This window comes from Tasmannia lanceolata, unplaced genomic scaffold, assembly GCF_043159265.1.
Source record: "Tasmannia lanceolata isolate RefF3 unplaced genomic scaffold, GAP_Taslan_0.1 ptg000037l, whole genome shotgun sequence".
Classification (NCBI taxonomy): Eukaryota; Viridiplantae; Streptophyta; class Magnoliopsida; order Canellales; family Winteraceae; genus Tasmannia; species Tasmannia lanceolata.
Window position 1 is genome coordinate 44,879,578 of NW_027518714.1, and position 24,105 is coordinate 44,903,682.

Consider the following 24,105-nt stretch of genomic DNA (forward strand, 5'->3'; position numbering starts at 1 on the left):
CACCTTGTGAAAGGGAGATGAGGATACTGAAAGATATCATCAAGTCCTTTGAAAGTCTGGACAAGTATGGTTGGTACGGGGTCGGCATCTAATAACAACTGGTCCAATACAACGAGGAGTGCAAGAGAGGCTGCATCAGACCTCTGACATAGAAGATACTTAGCATATACACAAAATATATATGCTTCGTGGCGACGCTGTTGAAACGTCATGTCTTCTAAGTCTCCCTCTAGGGCGTAGGCTTCAATGAGCCTACCTATGTAAACACCATCTGATGATATGAAGTCATTTGGGTCTTGTTCCGGCATACAAAGTAGTCGAAGACACATGAATTCATTGAATGTGTACCTAACCTCAGGACGGATGATAGGTCCGCTTTGCAGGTACTATAACAAGGTGCAACTTTCTTCGAAGGCGGGACACATTTCTTGAAGACCAAAGCGAAAAACATGGTATTAGAGATCCCAACATCTCGTTGCCTCTTTTAGGAGGTTCCAGTCTATTTGGATGGACTCAAACAAAGGAAAGGTTTGCTCATGTTGGGTGAGATGGCTGAACCATAGGAAGCTCTTCGACTCACTATAACTTCGGATCTATTCCGACATCATCTCTGAGTCATGGTCTGCTCCATACAGAAGGTAACAAAGAAATTTTCAGACAAAAAAGATAAGTAGAATACCTATGCACATAGTTTTATTTATTCACATTCCCTTTTTCTTTTACACGGCCTGTAGTAGGCTAAATACAAAGCAAAAGTGGTAAAAGAAAGGAAAACGGCGTTATATGTCTTCCGCATGGACTTATCAAAACCTGATAGTAGTGGTCCCCTGAAGGACATCCCTTCCAAGCAAAGAGTAATGGTTGATTGCTACTAAGTAGCCATATCACCTGTGAGGATTGTTCTCCTCCTTTTCCACTTGGAAGTAATGATCTTAGCAACATCATTGGAGAACTCCTGTGGAGGAAAGAAGCGAATGATTGGTTCGATGACCTCTTGCTTGGCCCAGTATTGAAGCATGATATGTTTTGGGATATAAAAGGAATGTCTTTTAAGCCAAGAAGTTGGACGTAAGAAGCTCCGGGTGTTGAAACGACATTGGGACTGTATCCATGAAGTCTTCAGTAAATGTTTTCGGCTTTAATGCTAGACATCTATGTAACCTAGCTCGATACTGTCTCAAGATGCTAAAAGTGGTGCCAGTTATGGTAATTGTAGATTGAGATATCTAATCGGGCACCCGGGGTGGCGATGTAAAGTTTTATACATAGCCAAATGTAGAGAAGGACAGGGCAACCTGAAAACTGATGTGCGGGGTTATCTTGAACTTTATCTAGTCCATTCAAAGTTTTTGCTAGGATGATAGATAACGGATTGGCTTTGTCAGGGACCTAATCTAGTATACTAAGAATACCAAACGAAGCTTCGTTGAACCTTTGCCTTGTGAGGTACTTGGCGTACATGCAAAATAAGAGAGCCCTATGTCGAACCATTTGATAAGAGACATCGTCTATATCTTACATAGGCGAAAAGATGTTGATCAGCTGGTTGATGAGGACACCGTCTGAGGTCATGAGGTCCAATGGGTCTTACCATCGGATACAGAAAAGTTGCTTGACTCGTTGTACATAACCCGGCCTGATGACGGGCCTGACAGAGGGTCCTTCGTCCGATACCCCGAGCAAGGTACAAAATTCCTCTTAGGTGGAACCAATTTCTTCTAATCCGAATCGGAAGACATGAGTGTCTTTATCCCAACACTGAGCAACAGCTCTAAGGATATTCTAATTGATCTGAACGTATGGAAGTAATGGAAAGAACCGTTCGAATGGACTGGTGAACCATTGGTTGAAATCGAAACTTTCTACAGAGTAGAAATTATGAATCCACTCATCCAGTGCATTAGGGTCCATGATCTATCTACACAGAAGACAGAGAATAAAACACGGTAAAACAACTGTAAAGTCTCGGTAAAACATTTGTTTTTGTATTTTTTTTTTTGTAATTTTTACAAATTTCTTAATTTATGACGGATCTTGGACAGGTGAGGGGTTGAGAGCATGGTCTGCCCCCGTGGTCTGTGACTTGGGAAAATACCCCTACAAAGATTGAATTTGGTCAGGATTTAACCTCGTTTGATATGACAATGGGACTGAGGTCCGACACTTTGATCATGACAAGGTTGAGCTGGGTATATCCTCACATGAGAGGATATATTCATTTGAACAAAGCCCTGACATTTTGACCACGAAAAATGGTCGGGATAGGTTTGTCTTCACAGGAGAAGACAAATTGACTTGAGCATGACTCAAGACATGTGACCATGACGATGGTCTAGAAAGTCTATCCTCATAGAGGAAGATAGAGACGATTTGGACAGAGTCCTGACGCTGATTTGAGCATAAGAAATGGTTGGGACGAGTCTAACCTTTCGGAAAGACTAGCTTGATTTGAGCAAATCTCGAGCACTGTGATCATAACAATGGTCATGACAAGACTATCTTCATACAAGAAGATGGGTTTATTTGGGCAGCGCTCCGCTGCTTTGACCATAACAATGGTCCAGAAATGTCTATCTTTTTATGAAAAGATAGATTCAAAGAGGGATATGATCGGGATGGTCAGGACAAGTCTATGAAAAGATAGACTTATCATATCAAACCTCCGCCGTCTTGACCATAACGATGGTCAGGACGAGTCTAAACTCTTTAAACAATAGAGTCTGATGAGGTTGTGTCAATATAGGAAATGCCAAGAAGAGCTGGGGTACCATTTCTCTTTTAGACTTGTGGAAACGGCAACTTATTGAACGTGTCAATAATGAGTTGCCTTGCCATTTAGAGACCTTCTACTTTAGCAATTCTACAAGATTGTGGCTTTTGAATCAATGACAACTTACCGTACTTGTTGCTGCTCATAAATGGATGTGGAAAGCTGTTTAAAGGAAATGCTATTGCTCCCATTTTTAGCCTAGGTATTTTATCAATTAGTTATTGTTTTTGAAATCATCTCATGCCAATTTAGTAATGTGTAAAGCAGCCTACACTAATTAAGGGACGGTTGTTGTTCTAAGGAAGCTTCCTTTCTGGTTTATTGTAATGGGACTCTCTATAAATACATGAATGAGAATGTATATGAGGCTGCTGATTATGGAATAAGAAAAAGAGCTTCGTGTTTTCTGGTTTATTTTCATCTCTTGCCTTTGTAGTTGCAAGCATGAATGAAGTTCTTGCTTCGCATCTTCTTCCCCACCCCTATTTCCCTTGTTGAATGCAAGATCAATAACAGCATTAACTGATCGTCCCCTCGATTAGCCTGCTGCCGCCACTCGTCATTTATTTTAAGCTTCTGCATGTGCCACTTGCATCAGCAGGGCTCCGCCGTTTTGACCATAACGATGGTTAGGACGGGTCCAAAGTCATTAAACAGTAGAGCCTGATGAGGCTATGACCAACGTGGTCAGGACACATCTACCTTATATGGAAGGATAGATTTAAGCATAGCTCCGCTGCTTTGACCATAACGATGGCCAGGACAGAAGATGAATGAGGGGTTAAGGTTTTAAAGAGAAATAATGACCTTTATTTTTTAATGATGGAACTAGAATGGGGTCTTTTGGTTAAGCATGTTAATCGTAAGACGGACATTCCTCCAGGGTCCTATGGTTGCTTATCCAAGGAAGGTGATGGTATGGGTTTGCAACAATGACTATGGACAAAACAAAAGGTTTGAAATAACCCCTAGTTTTGGGTGAACATGAGCTGCGACCGATGCGCATCGGGCTAGGGTAATGACATCCCTAGCAAGAATTGAGGCAACCTGGGGACACCTTTCTAGACTCATTGGACATGCCCTAAGTGGGCCAGAGGTTTAGTGTATTCCTATTTTGGGAATATGCTCACATCTCTCGAGAGTAACTGGTTTTGGCTTTGCTAACTCTAAGCTCAGGATGCCTTATGTGGGCATGGTATACATCTACGTGCTTATACTGGGCTTATGCATTGTGATGAAGGCTTAAAGGTCCCTCTCGCCGAAGTGTTCGAACAACCCTTACCAGGAGGCCCTGGTGTGGTAGGAAGTTCAATACATCATCGTTTTAACGCCACCACAAGGGCGACATGCAAAGAGGTGGTGCTTTCACATCAAATGGAACCGTGACAAACAACAATCCGGGTAATGACATCCCAAACGCCAACCATCTGGCCCAATTTGGTTGGCAGCTAGTCACTCCCGAGGATAATAGGTATACAAAACATGGTGTGTGCAGTGTTTGACATAAAATAAATGGGTAAACCTAGGTGCCTCCCAGGGCATTTTCGCACAATTTGGCTGAAATTTAGAGCATTGGCTCAAGCAATCCTGCAGAACAAGCATATGGTACTGAAATTAAATCTAACACTTGTTTTATTTCGGTCGTGAGGAGGATCCGCAACTTGCGAAGTGTTCGGAACTTGCGGCTGCCCATGAGAGCTACATCGGGTTAAGGATAACCCTAATAAAGACGGAAAAATCCAAGTTATTTTATTAAATTTTTTGAAAATGCCAAGTCAAGTCAATATAGAGTTATAACCTTTTGATTTTTAAGAAAATTTCTCCCCAGCAGAGTCGCCAGTCTGTAGGTGCCAGTTTTTTCCAGAGCACGCAGGGCGGCAGGGGATCACCATGTTGGGTTTTCTAGGTTTCTTGTGAACTCTGGATCGTGGTCCGGATTTCACAAGAAAGAGAAACTCAGAGTCTCCACCTAGGTTAGGGCCTAGGACCTGTGCCTGCTCTTCCGATGAAATGGGGATAGATATCCGGGTTTCGTTGAATGAACAACAACCAAAGAGGTTCTTTTGCTCTGGGCCTAGAACTTGTAACTTTGCTCTATTTGTTAAGGCATGGTCCTTACAGATATCTGAGCAAGGGTTATGGTTACAATCGGGGAAGGTGTTAGGCACCCATTTTGCCCGGGTAAATCCGGTCTATTGACTTGATTTGGCATTTTTGAAGAATTTAATCAGAATAACTTATCTTTTTATCCTGCATTTGGATTAGGCTTAGTTCTATAATGTAAATTAAATGAAATTATAAAAATTAAAAATAAGAGATTGTTATCCTGATTGAAGTCGTATGCTGTGATATGAGTCCTGAAAGATCTCGCAGCTGACCACAATCAAGTTAACTAAATCAAACAAAAAAGATAGTACGTAAGGGAAAAGAAACTGAGTTTATGATTCCTTCCATTTGTCCAACACCGTGTAGCACCATGGCTCTCGTCTCTGTCTCTTTTGTCTATGGTAGGACCGGAGACAGAGTGGTGGGATAAGGAGAGGGAGCGTAGCTCTATTTACAGAGAGGAGAGGGGTTTACATTACAAGATCTAGGGCAAAAGGAGCCCTAAATCCCGTAACCACCCTGCACCGAATTTTGTAATAGAAATGCAGAAAGCTGGTAAATAAATGTAAATTTTCCAAAGGAGCGAAAGGGCTTGTCGAGAAATCAGTGGCGTAACGACGCTAATTAGATGAAAGAGCTTCGGGTTTGCCGAGATTTTGGCATAACAACGGCACTGTTTAGGCGAAGGGGCTTTGGGTTTGCCGAGATTTCGGCAGAACAACGGTGCTGTTTAGACGAAGGGGCTTCAGGTTTGCCAAAAATTCGGCAAAACAATAGCGTTATTATTGAAAAATAGCCCAATAGTTCTCCGAAAGTTGGCAGAACAACGGCGCTATTTGAAGGATGTCGTTCCGAGTCTTCAGAAATTCGGCAGAGTGCCGACGCCCAGTGTGAGCTACCTAAGAATTTCTGTACTTTCTCTCTTCTAAAGTAAAGAAAGTAGAGTTTTCTGAGATTCAGAAGGGAAAACCAGAAGGAAATCCTCTGAAAATAACTCTGGAAATTAAAAACTAAATACCAGAAAGTTAAAAATCTAATTCAGAGAGTTAAAAATATCTGATTTTCAAAAAGTTTTTGATATGATTTTACTCTTACCCACTATTTATAGGGGGTCAGGCCAAATTTCCGCAATGTGAAAATTTTTGCACTCTGTGAAATTGGACCTAACACTGACATGTCAGTGTCAGGTCGGCAACATTTTGGAAAATGTGATTTTTTGTCTTTTTTGGTCTCGAAAAATGTGATTTTTTGTCTCTTTTGATGGGTTCTCGGGGAGTTTCGGCGGACCATAACACTTCCGTTTGGACTCTGAATCGCACGCGGTCAAATCTGTTGGATTCCTCGTTCTGAGGAGATTCCAACGAATCTAATATCGATGGTTTTCGGAACACAAAGTGTTTTTGGGTAAATACAGATGTTTTTTACTCAAAGTTAACCTCTTGGTTGAAAGGCTGTGTAAAAATAGGCTTTTTGGCCGTGCCGTGAAAGGCGGGATACCGTATAAAGACGGGCTTTCGTCACACCTCTGGGGTAAAGTTCATTTTTGAGAAATTTTCATAGTTTCATAACCTAGAGAGAGATTGAGAGAAAGATTACAGGTGCTCTGAGACTCGTCATGAGACTCTTCCTCGCGACAACCTATCATTAGTTCCACCTTGACAAAATTGGGTGTCTACAGCTGCTGTCCACTATGCAGGTGCCAATTTTAATGTTATTCACTTTTGAACTTAACTTAGCACTTGAGATTTGGGTCCTTGGGCTATGGCCGTTTGTTTTAAGAATGTTTAGGACCTTTGAAAATGGCTTTTCATGAAATACAATTGGGTCTCAAGGGTGTTTTTGAAAAAGGTATAAAAACTCTTTGAAATGCACAACCACATGAAAAAGATCTCCAATACAATCTAGAAATGTAAAACTACTTAGCACCTTGATTGTATTGGCTTCAAAGGTTTTCTTTGGGCTCTTGGCTTGTAAGTGAACACTTGTGATTGGTTTGGTACATGTGACTTCTCTTCTTGAATCATATTCACTTTGAATGCTTGAGATAGTCACCAACACTTGTTCATCTTCAAGCTCCTCTTAGCATTGTGCAAGGCATGCTTGTGGGATCTTTAAGTTGAGCTCTTGACTTGAACACCTTCCATGGATGATGTCTTCATTGTGTGCAAGCTCTCTTGGTTCATTTGTGCAAGTTGATCCTCAAGCCTTGCGCTGTGTTGTATTGTGCTAATGTGCTAATGGTGATATGACATGTCAAGTTCCTGTCTAAGGCACAACACTTCAAGACAACACAATAGTCCATAAAGACTAATCAATTTGAGTTTGCTAGAATCAAAACAGCAAGGTACAGGTGATTAGTTGAACCCCTGGGAACCCTTGGGCTAACAGATGTACACAACATGCTCATCATCTTGTCCATAAAAGTACAGTCTCACTTTTCATCAATATTGTTCTCTTACAGATATAAGGCCAAAATCATCAGCCCACAGCCTATATGTGGGTCTTACTACAATACTCATTTCCTTTATAGGCTTAAAGGTTTTGATCTCTAAGTGAAGTAAGTTCTCAACGTTTACTTTATAGATCGAAACCATATCCACAGTTTCCGGCCTTCATTGAAAGAGATAAACTACAATAGCTGGAAAACTAAGCTATATGGGCGAGAGACTAATAATCTCTCTCGCTAGCCTTCAGAGTTATAAAAAGGTCTACATATCTTTAGAATAAATGATCTTTTCAGCCATCACAAACTTAAGGTATAGATACTTAATATGCCATCCATCTACCACGAGGCGACACTAAATACCAAATTTTAGTCTCTTACCAATTCATCCTGTTGGGTCAGTCACTATATCTATAAGACTCGATATGTTGCCTTCGAAATGACCTCTGAGTGAGCATTTATCAAGAGTGCAAACTCCAAGACTTCAAAATATGCTCATATAGACCCCTTTGGTCAACTCACCTTACGGTTATCTAATCTCATCCGGAGGGTACTCATGAGTGTCCTAAACGATCATCTGAAAAGTTCATTGGCTACATTCACAACCTCCTTTGCATTCTGAGTCAGAATAAATATCTCGGATTGCAGTCAAGATGGAGTTCTTAGACTAATAGAATTAGTGCACTCCCACTATTCACAAGTTTTCTTCATATGTGAATTCGACGAGCTTGTCTTTCAGTAACGTGTACTCTATCCATGCAGCTTGGAAATTTATCGATCCGTTATATCACTCATTATGGTTTTCTTCAACCAATATCCTATAATAAGGTATCCAAAATAGATACATTTTAGGGTTCAATGTCATGGTCCTAAATTTCCTAATAGGCTTACTACTTTTAACACCTATTATTCCATGATTTGTTAGATCTTTACAAGATCAACCAAAATATCCTCATGTGATCCTGTCAAGACACATGTCGTGTCATTGTGGCCCTTCTGTTAGGTCGAACCACGACAGGGTGGCTCCGCAACGAGACAAGTGAAAATGAACAACCTAGCACTAGAAATTCCATCACCGTTGGGCAGAATAGAATTCCAAGAATGGTTATTCATTTCCAACTTCCTTATACCACCCAGTCAATCCGAACAAGCATTCTTAGTTTGGTTAAACCTTTTTCGCTTTGGATGGTAGCCAGTTGAAAATGATCTTATACAATAGATTTTAATATACTCACATTATATTAAACAATAATATAAAGAGATTACATTATTAAAGTATGCCATAAAATAGAAGATCCAAGAAAGTGCCATAAAATATAAGATCTAAGAAAGTACAACATCTCAATCACATGTGTAGAGGCTACAAACCTGAAGTTTTAAAATCACATATACAAAATTACATATGAGTAATGACCTTCCGTTGGGCTGATCAAAGCCCTTACATAATTTTTAAGATTGCAAACTCCCTGTGTATACATACATATGTAAGCCTCTCAATTTTTGCCTCACGACCAATAGGGATCATTTGGAAACTTTGTTGCAAGAAACCAAAGAATCCTTTACTTATAGGCACAAAAACTTTTATGTGAATAATGAGCATGCAGAAACTGTAGTTGGGTGCACAAATGAAACTAAACAGAAACAAGTACAACAACGACGTTCAACCACAGCCAACTAATAATGTAACTCACAAGATCTCAACCCCTTAGTTAATGTTAGGCTCTTAATTTGTGCTTCAAGAACATTAGGAATCCTTTGAAAACTTTGTTGCACGAATCCAAAGGTCCTTCGCAAAACATGCACATATATTTCTTAAGTAATCCAACTAAATTCAAACATAGAAGTACACATAAAATATAGTTGGATATTTAAAAAGAGGCTAAAAGCACATCTTCATATTAGATTTATGTCCAATGATAAAATTAATATGTACCCAATTAATATATGACTAAAAATCTCAAGAACGAGAAATCAAAAGGGTTAATAAATCAAGCGGGGGCGTACAAAATATCCACAATATGTATTTGGGTGTATAAAAATAAACCAAACATGTAAACCACAAGAAGATATTTTATGCAATTGATGCATTTAAGCAAGACAAAACAAGTATCAGTTGTGAGAAACCGAAAACGGGAACCGTAAACGGTCCAAAAACAACTTACAAAGGGAGACCTACAAGCATTTACACATGAGCTATAAGATTCGATGCTCAGATGGCTCTGAAACTTACGCCAATGGCTTTGGATACAATCCTATATTGTAAAAAATTACCCAAAACTAGGTCCAAAAGACTTCTTGTGGGAAAATGCTAATATGCCCTAAAGTTCAGATTTTAAACAAGCAGAAAAGTGAGACCTCTGAAACTTTTACCAAAAGGTAGAGGGGACCTAGAGGTCCTGGAACAGGTTTCAGTTTGCCAAGAGTTAGACGGAAGAAGGCCGAACTAACCGCATGAAAAAATTTTAGAAAGCGAATTTAGGATAAATTCACCCCTCTTCACAGGAAAAATTCACCCCCTTTCACAGGATAAATTCACCCATCTTACATATTTTCACCTGTGCCTTACTTCATAGTGACATATAGAAAAAAAATTAACTTTTTATCTTTGGATGTCAGTTTTCTTTTAAAACTACCATTCAGTATATAAAAAAAACTTCAAAACTACCATTGAAGGTTGTCTTCTCCAATTTAAACCTGAAACTTTCCTGAGTATTTACAGAATTGCCAATTAACTTTATATCTCATGGTCCGACCATCCAATCATAGCGAGATTTTGAGGGCAGGGTCATATGTTGGAGAGGAACACACTGTTGTTCTCGGATCACTGGAAAACTCTCCAGAAACATGAGATTTCCGGCAACCAGAAACTTGTATGGAAAATATTATGAAATTGCTACCGAACTTCAAATTCCAATAACTTTTAATCCGACTGTCGAAATTCGACGAAACTACAAGGGGGAGTTCATCTCACTAAAGGGAACATGCTAGTGCAATTGAATCAGCGGAAAACTCGTCGGAAATCGAATTTTTCCAGTGACCAAAAACTTTTATGAAAAGCCCAATAATCTTAATTTCTTTGAACTTCAAAGCCTATTAACCATATCTCTCATACTAAATGTTATTCTAAAACATTACTTTATGATCCCATAGGATCTTTAGCCATGAAAATAAAAGAAACACAGCAATTTAATGAGAAGGGTTAGATGTACCTTTTCACCATGGCATCACCTTTAGAGCTTGTAATCTGACGAAGCAGCGGACCTCAGCACTAGGCTTATGGGAAACCTTTCTTTTGCACATGAGCACTCTTAAAGAGAGTGGAATTGTGGTTAGAGGAAGAGAGACCAAGAGTCTATTATAAGAGGAGAAAGCACCCATAGAACTTTCTAATCTAATCAATTTTTGTTTGGCGTCTTTGGGGCAAAAATTAGCAAGCCATTAGTGTTTATTTTGAGCCCAAAACCCTTCCCAAACATGGGTGATTATTTGCCAAAGAGAAGGGTTACCTTAATGCAAGGCCATGCACAAGGTTAGCAAGTTCCAAAGATAGAAACTTCTAATAGATTCCACAATTTCACACCACTCTTTGTGAATGATCTTCAAATCATCTCTTAAGATACATCTTGGCCAGTTCAACGTGAATTAGGGACATCTTAAAAAGGGATTTGCTAGGGACCATCGCAGGTAAGCATTTCGCGGCCGGTTGTTGCATGAGAGCAGCCACATGGGCTCACTTTTCAACAGATTTTCTCACTTTTCAACAGATTTTGTCTTATTCACTTGATTCATCTGAGGTGCTGCTCTCTCATGCAACAGCCAGCCACGAAATGCCTCTCTGGGATGGTACCCTGCAAAATTTACTTTAAAATGTAGCCTAACAAACAAGATGTAGAATTCAGGAATGCTTCCAAATCAGACAATCACCCCCCAATTCTCAATAATTTGGTCTCCCAGCTTTACCTAAAACCTTACCTAAAGCAGTATTCCAATTCCTCATTGACAAGATAACAACCCCTTCCAAGGTTCGAAGGGAAAACTCCCTTCCAAGGTGAGCAGACTCACCCTGATAAAACTCTGTAACCTCAGAAATTTCTCATTATGCCATGGCTGCACTCCCCATTTCCTCATCCACCCTTCTTACCCAGGAAAAGTGCCATGAAGATTTCTTTGTAAGCTGCACTCAAGCAAGGAGATATCGTGGAAGATTCACTAGAAAAAGAATTGTGGTAGACCATCAATGTCGAGCGATAAAAAGGGATAAAGTTGATAATGCCATAAAGAAAGGGAAATCCGGGCACTAAGAGAGTTCATGAATCTTGCCTAAAATAAGAATGGGGTCCATCTCAAAAGGTTACCCAAATGAGAGCGATTTTCTAGAATATAAGAGGTCTGAGAGCCTCTGAAGAGGGGGCAGAAGTGGAGGACACCATCCAAAGTGGGGAAATTAACATATTGGTGCTGCTGGAATCAAAGAAGATGACTGTTACTGAAAAGCTAATCAATAGGAATCAAAGATAGGTGGCTCTAAATGCCAGGGGAACATCAGGGAGCATAATTATTATATGGAGAGTAGACGAATTATGGTGTAAGAGTTGGAGTAATGGGAATTTAATGTATCTATTATGGCATCTTTGACGGGTTTCCATATGAAGTGGAAACCAATAGAAGTGTATGGGCCTGCCATGGCAAAAGTGCGCGATCAATTTTGGGCCGAGCTATTGGACATACACGAAAGGGGGCATTGATATCGTTTTTTTTTTATGTGTGTGTGTGTGGGTAGGTGGGGGTGGATTTTTGGGGTGATTTTAGCATGCTGATATAGCCTTATGAAAAGAATCGACAAGGGAGAATCATAAGAAGTATGAGGAACTTGTCCAAATTCATCCAAGATAGCGAGTTGGTGGACGTTTCTCTAGAAGGAGAGAAATTCACGTGGTCAAATAATCAACCAAAGAAGAAAGCTTCCCCCTAATCGCCCAAAGAGTGCTACCCCGCCCAACCTCATACCATTAGCCCATATTGCTTGAAATGAAGGAAAGTCGCAATGACACCTTTGATCGTGAAATATCAATTGCTTGTTGAACCCTGTGAATAACGTGAAAGTAGGACACTTCAAATTCGGGGGTCAAAGAGTTTCATAAAACGTTTTTGGTGGAAAAAATGTGAGTGAAAGATCCCACTGAATCGAATCTGGTCCATGAATCTAAGAAATAGTGAGAATTCTTGATCTCTCAATTCGAATATCAGATTTGCCAATTATGAGCTTGGCTCTTTAACCATTCAGCCATGGATGCTTGACAAGGATCATCGTACAGCATGAATAACTGAAAAATCCCTTTGAAGCTAGATTTGGCTTGGTTGGAGATCACAGGCATTGACAATAAGATCAAGGAATGGTGGGGGAAATCTAAAGTGGAGGGATGGAAAGGAGTCATCCTTTGCAGAAAGTTGGTCTCTTTGAAATCAAAGGTCGAAAAGTAGAAAAAGAAGACCGATGAGGAGCAAAGGCAGAGGAAAGAAGAGGTGTTATTAATAGAATATTATAATAAAACTGGGGAAGAACACACACTAAATTACGAAGAAGTTACAACAAGGTTTTAAATTTTAACCGAAATCCAAAATTTCGGGTTTTGGTAGAGAACAAAACCAAATTCGTGTAAACTCGAAACATTACAAAATTTCAATCGAAATTTCAAAATTTTGATAGAAATTTCATTTTTCCTGGAAATTTAAGGGAAATCCCAATAAATAAGGAGTTTTAACGTAATTTAATATCCTCCCAAAATTTTGGTAATTTTGGCTGAAATTTTAAGAAGAGATAAAATACAACTTTATTTGTTTTGTTTGATTTCGTTCGAAATTTTGAAATTTCGGCTGAAATTTCGGTTTCGGGAAGGAGTAAAATGCATTCCGAAACCGAAATTTAAAACCTTGGTTACAATATGATAGGCCATGAAGTTAGAGTAAGATGAGATACTAAGAATGGAAGACATTAGTTAGAGTCAGACGTCTAGGTATCTGTGGCTTAAGGAGATAAAAACACTAATTTTTTCTACAGGATGACAAATGTGGAAGAGCCATATCAACTGTCTTCAAGATGGTGAGGCACTAGTGGAAAACAATGACCATATAAAAAGCTTGGTTGTCAAGTAATTCATAAAGCTATATTCGAGAGGCTCTTATTGGAGGCTGAAGCTAGATAGATTGGCTTTCAAAAAAATAAGGAACATGCAGATATATTGGAAAGGAGTTTTGAGGAAGAAGTAAGAGTGACTGGTTTCCCCATGGCCTTCTACGAGAAATATTAGGAGGTGATCAAGATGGATGTTCACAACTTCCTATAAGAGTTACACACCAAAGGTAGACTAAGAAGGAAATGGACATGGCTTTTATCACACCCATTCCTAAGAAAGAGGGTGCCATTGAAGTAAAGGATTATAGGCCCATTAGCCTATATATAGTGTCTATGAAATCCTTAATAAAGTTCTAGCATGAAGAGTGAAGGAAGTCATGGAAAGCATCATCTCTCAATTTCAAGGGGCTTTTGTAAAAGGTCGGCAAATTTTAGATGGGGTCCTTATTGCGAACGAAGTGATAGACACAAGGAAAACAATAGAGAGGCGGGTAGTTTGTAAAATTGACATGGAGAAGGCTTCCGATCATGTTGATTGGAAATTCCTGGACTTTGTCCAAGAAAGGATGGATTTTGTTGTGAAATGGAGATCACGGATATCAGTGCGCCTATCATCAGGCCTCATTCTCTATTTTTATCTACGGCTCCCTGACTGACTTCTTTAGCAGGTCAAGGGGAATCAGACAAGGTGATCCAATTATTCCAATCTCTCTCAATTTGTTCATTATAGTGGCTGAAGCTCTTAGCCTACTCATTTATAAGGCAGACGAAAATAACTTCATCAGAGGTTTGGAGCCTAGCAGAAACACACAATTGATATGTCACCTGTAGTTTGCCGATAATAGGCTAATTTTTTTAAGGAAGACATGCTTTACACTAGAAACCTCAAGAGACTATTTAGATGGTTTGAACTGGTCTTAGGTTTGAAGATTAATTTGGCCAAAAGTCTCCTTGCTGGAATCAATATGCAGGTGGAAAATGTGGCCCACTCGCTTTATGACTTAGATGCAGGAAAGAGCAGTCTTTCATTCCAGGTTGACCTGTATGAAGAGAAGTACGTGGCTTTGTAACAGATTAGATCAATCTTGCTCCGATACCATGTCAGATCAGATTTAGAATGCAGAAACCTTGAAAGATGAAGGAGAGGAAAAGGAGAGAGAGACATTGTGTTAGAGACGAGAAAATCTCACTTAGTTCACTTAGGACAGCGAATGTATATTTAGTATTAAGCTCTATAAAAAGACAAAACAACCCCTCAACTTAATAGTTTGATGCAAATTACATCATGCTTTGACAACTATTTTTAGTTTAGATCTTAGAAAAGCCAAAAAAGATACAAATGAACCTAAAAAAGCAGAGGAAGACTAAGAAAATCTAAAAAAGATACAAATGAACCTAAAATAGCAGAGGAATGTTAATTTTAACATTACTTTAATGATCCCATTGGATCATTGGCATTGAAAATAAAGAAAAACGTCAATTTAAGTGAGATGGGTTTGTAGTACCTTGTGTCATGGCTTGTCCTTGTAAGTGTATAATCCGACGATCCTCATAGCTTTTCCGAGTACTGAGATGCCCCAAAAACGACCCTTGATTCTTCTCTTACCTTCACACCAACCGGTCTATGGGAAACCTCTCAAAGTGAATTCTCTCATTCTCTCTCAATGAGTTCTCAAGTTAATGGAATGTAATAAGAGGGACCAATGGTCTCTTATATTCTCCAAGGGAGAGAATCCAAAGACTGGTAAAATATTATTATGGATCAGTTAAAAACGATAAAGAGAAAATACAACAATGCATTGAGCAACAGCCAATGAATCCATCACCCTCTTTCATTAATAGAAATTGCAAAAAACAATACAGAAATGCAATAAGTAACATCCAATGAATCCACCATCCTCTTTATTAAGATAAATTACAAAAACCAATAACATTTACAGAGTAACAACTAGTGTCAGTAACAACACAGTATCATATGAACAATATACATCCCATCATTTATGGGCCCATATCAAATTATAGGTACAAGGCAGTTTAACCTGATATTAGTTTCATCAAGCATGACCAAACTGATATAACAGAGCAATAGTATCTCACAAAAGTCTGCATAAAATCTATATTGATTTGGCTATATCTCCCAAAATCACAGCAATACCCATATCAGAAGATCTATTATCTCCTCTCAACAAATTCGATCGATCTCGAAAGACAGATCCTACTACGCGATTTTTAACTACAGAAACCCGTCTCCCATCTTCCCGACCAGGGCGAATAGAATTAGAGTTTCCCAAATCTGTAAGTCTCTTGGGTTGAGTGACATCATCTAAAGGATCATCCAAAATACTATCTGCACAAGAGTTGCTTATATGAGATGACAAAGCTTCGGGTGGTAAAAAGGAACCAGAGTCAGTGGACTGTCCTGGGTACCAGTGCACAGAACTCTCTGCTTTGTTATAGTCGGGATCCTTCGAATGACATAAATTTAAAGTTCTGCAATGTAGTTCAGGAGGCAGTTCTTTCAAAAGTTCTGCCACGGCCTGTTCGTGCTTCCTCTGTAGTTCATCTAACTCCTTTCGCTGATCCACCAACAAGTACTCTAGTTTCTCGGCAATGATTTTAACATTCTCTGGCTCATTATCAATTAATATTCTATCATTCTCCTCCACAATTCCCTTACTTTGATCACCACTCAATGAAAACTCAGTGGATGTGGAAACTTCTTTCTTTTCCTGGCAAACATTTTCATCGGGAGATGTGTTCCTATTTTCAAAATATACTGATGAGGAACCATTATTTTCAGAGTCTGTCCATTGATTTGGTGAACCTACAACAACATTTTGATAATCTCTGATTTTTTGGTCTTCAGGAGAGTCTGCCAGTTCAAAACCTTCAGTAGTGAGATAGCTACCAACATGTTGACCCACTTCAGAAGATAAATTTGAATGGGCGGGCCCAACTGGAGAGTCTTCACTACTTGCCTTAGGAGAATCAGACCAAAACAACCGACCCGATGGTAACCTTTCGAGGACAAGTCGACTAGGAGGATGATTGGAGTCGTTTGTTAATTCAGATAGCTCAACTTTAGTGTCAGATTCATGAAGATCTGAATTTGGTTTCTCATCAACAAAATTATCTTCGAAAGATTCTCCCGGAATCCATTTTGGAACATGGGCCTGTATTTCTGTGTCAATCATTGCAGCGATGGCTGTCACGTCTTGATCTGTAAGGTCCAATTCGGCAACCATTTCACTTGCAACGCTGATCGCTGTGTCTGCTTCAATATCAAATGGAAAGTGGATGTTGCGAATGTGGCCTGTAGAACTCAAATAGTAACATTTTATCGTAGGCTCTTTGGAAATGCTAAGAAAAATAGGGAAATGATATCGACACATCTATGTTTTAATAATTGTACTAACCCCATATTGTCTTTTATTACAGTTCCCAAAAGCTCTGACAAGCTACTTAGAAAAGAATAGACAAGATGTGTTAGTGCAATTAATGAAACATGGATGTGCTGATATCATTTCCCTAAAAATATCATCCTAAAAAGATAGGAATCAAATGATGAGAAATATGATCAACCTGTGGAATCTGCAATGCGTAGCTTTAGAAAAATTGTGTTGTCTTTCCTTTGACCTTCAACCGTAAAGTCTCGATTTGCCAAAGGAAGGCTTTCTTTAAGACTTGAATAAGTGGTGTTTGAATCAGACTGGTCACGTATATTTTCTGCCATTGTTTTGTCAGAATGAGAATAAGAACAATCAAAGGCACTGGTTTCTCTAAATTACATGTGGTGCCACAGAGGCTATGGTCCTCTATATACCTGAATGATTGAGATCTGGTCGCAGAGAATGCCTAACACTTTCATTCTCCCCATCTGATTGGAGAAAAGGATCCTTTAGCAGCTCTCTGGCCGACAATCTCTCAGAAACATTGGCTATACATTTCTCTATAAATCCTCTTACTCCAGCATCCTTTACCTTCTCCAATGATAAGGGCTTAATTCCCTATACAATTGCAAGAAATGAAGTGGCATTACGGAATTCAAGAATGGTACATGTGAAAACTCATATTCACCGGGGTTTACCAAGAACTGCTCATAAACAGGAATATAACAAATAGATGTTCTTCTAGCTACGGAGATTTTTTTTTTCTTTATTTTTTATCTTTATCAATTGGCTAGAACACTTATTTAACAAGAGTTGAAAGTATGTAAAGATTACAATGTGGGCATGTGGCCCCAAATAAAAAAGGACATACTTTGAAATACACAGAAGCAAGATAAGAGGAATAAGGTTCCTGGTACATTGATCAGAACCATTCATTACGTGGACCACACCATGAATTAATTATCATAACTGACTAATAACTGCCTGCAAATTGAGAGTTAGTACAAAATTGGTTGATGGTTTACATTCAACATGCAAAGCCCACTAACGGCTTAGGATTGTCCAATTGGTGCAATTTTTGCATCTATGGTGTAGCCTACCATTTGAACAATTCCTGTCATCATCTGGAGTATACATGGGACACAATTACTGTTGAGATCGAGCAGACCAGGAATTTGGGTATCCGGTGGGCAACCATCCTACCCAAAAACAAAAAATCATTCACAATTCAAAAAGGGAGTTTCAAAGCTACCTTGTCCCCAATATATGTACAACCTCTAATTACAAGCATGGTTTTAGATTCCCCGAAATAATCAACCTCTAATTACAAGATGTTTCCATTTCGATCCACACCGAAATGAAATCTACATGATTTTCTTTCACGTCATTAATTCCCTGAAATTTTGACCCAAATACTTGAAATTCGACCGAAATTCCCAAAATTCGGCTGAAATTCTCAAAATTCGACCAAAATGGTGGGAACAACAAAACAAATGGAAAGATGTTATTATTTGCATTTCATTTCATTAATGTAGAGAATGATATTTAGTAGGCAACATCATTGAACTACGTTGCAAAGTAACCGTATCTTATGCATGCGACAGGTAATACCTCGTAACTCTATGGGGTATTGACATAGGGTTGGGGTCCTTAGAGGGGGGGTTGGTCATTGTACTTTCTTGTACTTCATTACATTGTACTTCTTTATTGACTTTACTATTCTAGACATACGCAACAATGTATATTACTAGGTGTTCGATGTGATTAAACAATTATGGATGGTTTTGTTGCTTATGTGATGGTTTATAAGTATGTATTCATGCTTATTCTAGCATTTCCCAAAGTTTTATCCTAAAATTTCATCAATTGCATATGTTTTTTAAAAGATTAAAAAAAATTCATCATTTGCATATGTTTCCGTGATTTTACAAGATCTCCACTGAAAGCGAAATGTTTCCATTTCCGTGCCGACTTTAAAACCTTGATTACAAATACCAAAGTAATAAGGCAAACAATAGCAAAAGATAAAGCCTCCAGGAATTGGAAGAGTAAACAAGGAGCAAGTAGAAGATCAAACAAGGAACACATAGATAATAGAGAGCAAGAAAAGGCTGCAATGTGTCTGAAACTGATTATAGGTCTGAGCATCCTCACCGCTGTAACTTTCTTGTAAATTTGAGCTGCATTGGAGCACTCTACATATGGGTACTCACAGCTCACCAACTCCAACAAACACATACCGAACGCATAGATATCTACAAGCTCATTGTATTCCTCCTCATAAAGCTCTGGTGCCATGAACTCCGGAGTCCCTACAGGGAAAAGTACAAGGATAACATGATACAAAATACCAGACTTCTATGCCATATCTCCAATAGGCCAACCAAAAACATGTGATAGTTACCGATGACACTGTGGGCTGAATGAGCCTGGCGAAGAATGGCAGCCAATCCAAGGTCGCCTATTTTCACCTCCCCATGGTTTCCATTAACAAATATGTTGTCACACTTCAAGTCCCGGTGAATAACTGGAGGATTGTGACTGTGGAGATAAAGAAGGCCGTGCAAGATCTGTTTGGACCAGTTCTTCAATGCTCTCAAATTCACACGATTATGTTTCTTCCGGTACCTAGAAAATTTACCGCCCAAAAAACTCTACAATTATAACTTTCAAATCAGAGATTATCTCTAAAATAAGAACAAAAAGAAATTCGAAGAAGATAACCCACTGGCGCAATGTTCCCGAAGTGAAAACCTCAGTAATGAAGTTGATATTATCATGTTTGGTGTCAATCCAAGAGTCGTAAAACTTGATAATGTTTCTGTGGTTCAGAGTCTGGAGTAAATGAACTTCGGAATAGAGACGCTCCAAGTCATCTGAACGCTGCAACACGTCAACCACTTTAACTTGATTCCAGGCAACTTCTATCCCTTCAAATTCATCGAAAGCTTTGTAGCTGAAAAATTGTGGAACAATCAAGGACTCACAAAATTTAACTAGTATGTCCATATGCTATTGTCTAACTCTTATTCTCCTATTATTTTTTCTTTATTGAGTTATCATCTGCTAATAATCTCAGATTAATTGATCAACACAATTTTAGAACAAAAAGAGAGAATAAAGGTGCAAAGGATACACTGTTTTGAAAGCTCCTTTCCCTAACACCTCTTGATACTGCAAAACCATGACAAAAAACAAACAAACATATAATAATAAACAGATAAACTGAAACCTCCAACTAAAATAAAATGAAACAAATAAACAAAGAAATGAAAAGATTAACAGCATCAACCCAAAAAGGGAAATCTATCATAGTCCCCCTGAACGAATTTCATGAATCATGAAGAATATGTTACGTGTCTAATTGGCCTTAACACAAATAAATAAGGAAAAAGACAGAACTAGAGGGGGAGATAGGTTGATTCAAGACAACCGGACCTCCTAACGGTTCAATTTGAGAGGAACCATAATTCTCCTAAAACATAAGTTTCTGTTTTGTTTGCAAATTCTCTACAAGTCCATTGTAATACAACTACTTAAATACAAGCACAGAGATAGTACACACCATTGATCTACTTCCCCACTTACAAGACACATCATCAACAACTACTACCCACAACCCCAAAACACATAACCCATAACCACATAATAACTACATTCTAACTAATCCCATATACACTACCAACATGCACATATCAGAATATTACAAATGGCACGACCAAAAAATGAAATGAAATTGAAAATCAAAAATTTGAAGAGACCCATGATCAATTATTCAGAAGTACATTATTCATGAATACATATAATGAAAAAAAAAAAGGAAAAGAAAAGAAACTAACCCGACCATACCGACCAGATGAGTCGATCTCAGCAAATGCGGCATCAGAATCATCAGGAACTTGTTTGGATGAGGAATCTCGCATCATCTTATTGAATAGCCAAGAAAACCCACAACGTGGGAAGCCCTAATTCTCTCAAAACAAGATCTAGTATTGGTTCACAGAGTCTGCGAAAACCCGCAAATGGAAATCAATTTTTTTTTGAAAGATTAATCAGCAGCAAATGAAAATCAAATTTGTTTTGGTGAAATCATGGCCAGAACAAATTTCATGATTCATGAAAAATATTAAACAAAGCACAACCAAAAATTGAAATAAAATTGTAAGTCAAAATTCCAAGGGAGCCATGATCAATTTTTCTGAATTAAAACATTCAAGATTACTTATAGAAAGAAAGAAAAAACTAACCCAAATGTAGCGCGAATTCAGAATCGTCGGGATATTGTTCGGACGAGGAATATCGCAAGAAAACCCACAACATGGTAAGCCCTAATTTTCTCAAAACAGAATAAAAAAGAATGGGAATTCAAACCTCTAATTCTCCCAAAACAAACGAAGGGACCATAAAACGTTCAGAAAAGGACATGTTGATTGATTAACAGAATATTGATCTGCGAAAACCTACAAATGAAAATCAAATTGGTAATGGAAAAATCATGGAAATTGAGAGAGCAGATGAAACGTCCGAATTTTCAGAGAGAGAACGTTTTACGTTGGCTTGACCGAAATTGAGAGAGGTAACGTCTATCTTATTTTTCTTTGGATTTTTACCAAAAAGTCCTTCATATCATTTAAATCTAGTGCAGGGGGTACGATTAAAGTACCGCCCTTGATATTTTATCCAACAGCAGAGTCTTGATAAGTTTGATGCTGTTGGATCAAATATCAAGGGCAGTGTACCACCTACACTGAAGTTCGCGTTCTTGTACCATATAAAAAATCCCAGTCATTTACCTAGTTAATAACAAAATGATTTCCACACGGAGATCGCAACCCTCCGATCTATGGAGGTTTCATGTAGTTTCTCTTTATATCCATCATATGGCATGAGTTTTAGGGATGAACCTATTTAAGATGTGGCCCATCAACTCAAGTCAACTCAACAAAGCCTTTGTCTCAAACTTGTATGAATCCTACAGAAAAATTTCATGAAAAATGTGAAAGGAATCTATCCAGCTCTAATCCTGGCGCTATTTGGGCTCTTCTACATGGATCATTTTCTTCTATTCTATCATATCCAAGGTCATATTCTCTGTTATGTTCCTAGCTATCAAGTCTTTCCTCACTGTTTCTATCCAAGTTGTTTTTGGTCCGCCCTACCTCGTTTTACTCCATCAATTTGGCACGAGTCGCTTCTTCTCACCGGAGCATCCAAAGACCTACGTTGGATATGTCCAAACCATCTTAAGCGGTGCTCTCTCATCTTCTCTTCAATTGGTGTCACCCCCTCCTTTTTACGAATGTCTTCATTTTTAATTCTATCTAACCTTCTCTGGCCGCACATCCATCTAAACATTCGCATATCTGTTACACTCATCTTATGCAAATGCTGCTTCTTGGTGGCCCAACATTTTGAGCCGTACCGCATGGCTGGCCTCATAGCCGTCTTATAAAACTTTCCCTTCAACTTGGTAGGGATTTTACGGTCGCACAGAAATCCTGAGGCAAGCTTCCACTTCAACCAACCAGCTCTTATTCTATGGTTAATATTCTCTTCAATCTCTTCTTCCATGTGGCCCATCAAATGGACATTTAATTTGGATGATCCAATGGCCAAGGATTTAAATAAATTAATTATTAGGCTACAAACCGTTAATTTTGCAGGGAAAGAGAGGGAGAGAGGTTTGTATAGGGAAGGAATATCACTCCCAATTTTATGCGATAAAAATAGCGCCCCAATATAAGGTATTTAATAGATATTAAAAAAATTAATTTTAAGGTATTCGGTAGCTATCCATTTTTAAAAAACAAAGGTATTCAGTAGCTATGAAGAAATTAACATGGATAAGGTACTAAATAGATTTAAAGAAATATACATTTAAAGGGTTTTTAATAGAAAAGAAATGACATTTATAACTCTTTAAATGATCGTGGGCCACAGAGGTATTCAGTCACATTATGAATGGTATCCATTAAATATCCTATTTAAGTAAATTTATCTATATCTATTAAATACCTTACTGATATAACCACTTTCAAAGCTAATAAACGCCTCACATCTCTATTTCTATCTCGTAAAAATTCCATCTTTGTTTTTGGGGGGTAGCCAAAGGATGTTCGTAAAACAAGAAAAGATATAACCTCCTTAGAGATTCATACAAAACATAACCAAATAGTCTTTGAACAAAAAAGTTTCAAATTCTATTGGTGTAATCATCCACAAAATTTGCTTCTCCTTCCTCAGTATGCTTTGTTCGCCATATAGTCTGCTGTGGAGTGTGCGCGGGGCCGACGATTGGATATAGCCGGGATAGTGCGGAAGAATAGTCCCAAAATATCCCATAATTTGTCACAGTAGCTTTTTTTTTTTTTTCTTTTTTTTTAATATATGGTCAACGTAAGGTAAGGTTTGGTGGACCCCTACAATGGAGAAAAATAATATGAGTTACATTCTTACATATTCCCTTCTGCATGCAGTTGAGAACGTGGATCACATTCTCCATGACAAGGGTTCCATTCAATTAGTTGGTTGTAGAGTGAAGATAGATGCTGTATCCACACATGAAACTTTTTCTGGAGCTCTAATGACTTCTCTTGCTGTCCCATGATATTCATTAGTGGAGATCTAATGTGGAATGGGATATCATATCGATTAGAGGTTACTATTTCATTTAGGTTAGGTGGAGGAACAGAGGTTTTGGTGTGTTCAATGATTGTGTGGATTTTGTAGCTCATCTCTCAAATGAATAGTAGAGGGTTTGGGATTATATGAAAACAATGGAAAAACGGAAGCATTAGATGGCAGGAGAATTAATATTAAGAACAAACCAGTGAAGAAGCGACTTATCATTGAGTCTGACTCATGGTAGAGTCTGAATCAGCAGTCTTTAAAGCAAAAATATCACACCCACATACAATGAATAGACTGTCACATTCCGAACCGAGCCACAACCCAGCACGTGAGAGGAATGTGGACCCATGGATCTATCTCATAGGTGTGCAAGGCTTTTTCGTCGACCACAACCTGTACAACAGTATGCAAAGCTACTAATACTGACATTTATTAAATCAACAACAAGTTCAAGAAATGAGTATCCTTAAGGTCAGTGTTAGCCCAAGGGTTCAACAAATTCTCCGAAACCCATGTTTTGATGATTAACAATCGCAATTTGTCAAATAATAAAAAATTATTTGGACTAATGATCTTCTTGTAGTGGGTCCAGCCCATGTGTAGGCCCTCATCCACCCACAATAGTATCCTATTA

General features: G+C 38.5%; 1 protein-coding gene across 2 annotated transcripts; it reads right to left on the reverse strand.

Moving 5' to 3' along the window:
* Nucleotides 1-15,332: 15,332 nt before the first annotated feature.
* WNK3 (with no lysine (K) kinase 3) lies at nt 15,333-21,410 on the reverse strand. Of its 2 annotated transcripts, XM_077370900.1 has the most exons (9): nt 21,089-21,410; nt 20,681-20,847; nt 19,978-20,015; nt 19,570-19,797; nt 19,246-19,469; nt 18,996-19,153; nt 17,276-17,459; nt 17,035-17,178; nt 15,333-16,765 (listed from the first exon to the last, which is right to left on the reverse strand). In XM_077370900.1, the coding sequence occupies exons 2-9, from the start codon at nt 20,765-20,767 to the stop codon at nt 15,567-15,569; spliced, it is 2,262 nt and encodes a 753-aa protein (XP_077227015.1). In that variant the 5' UTR covers nt 20,768-20,847; nt 21,089-21,410; the 3' UTR covers nt 15,333-15,566. The 2 variants fall into 2 exon arrangements, with proteins under 2 accessions (XP_077227015.1, XP_077227016.1); XM_077370901.1 differs by lacking the exon at nt 21,089-21,410 and having other exon boundaries at nt 20,695-20,820.
* Nucleotides 21,411-24,105: the final 2,695 nt, after the last annotated feature.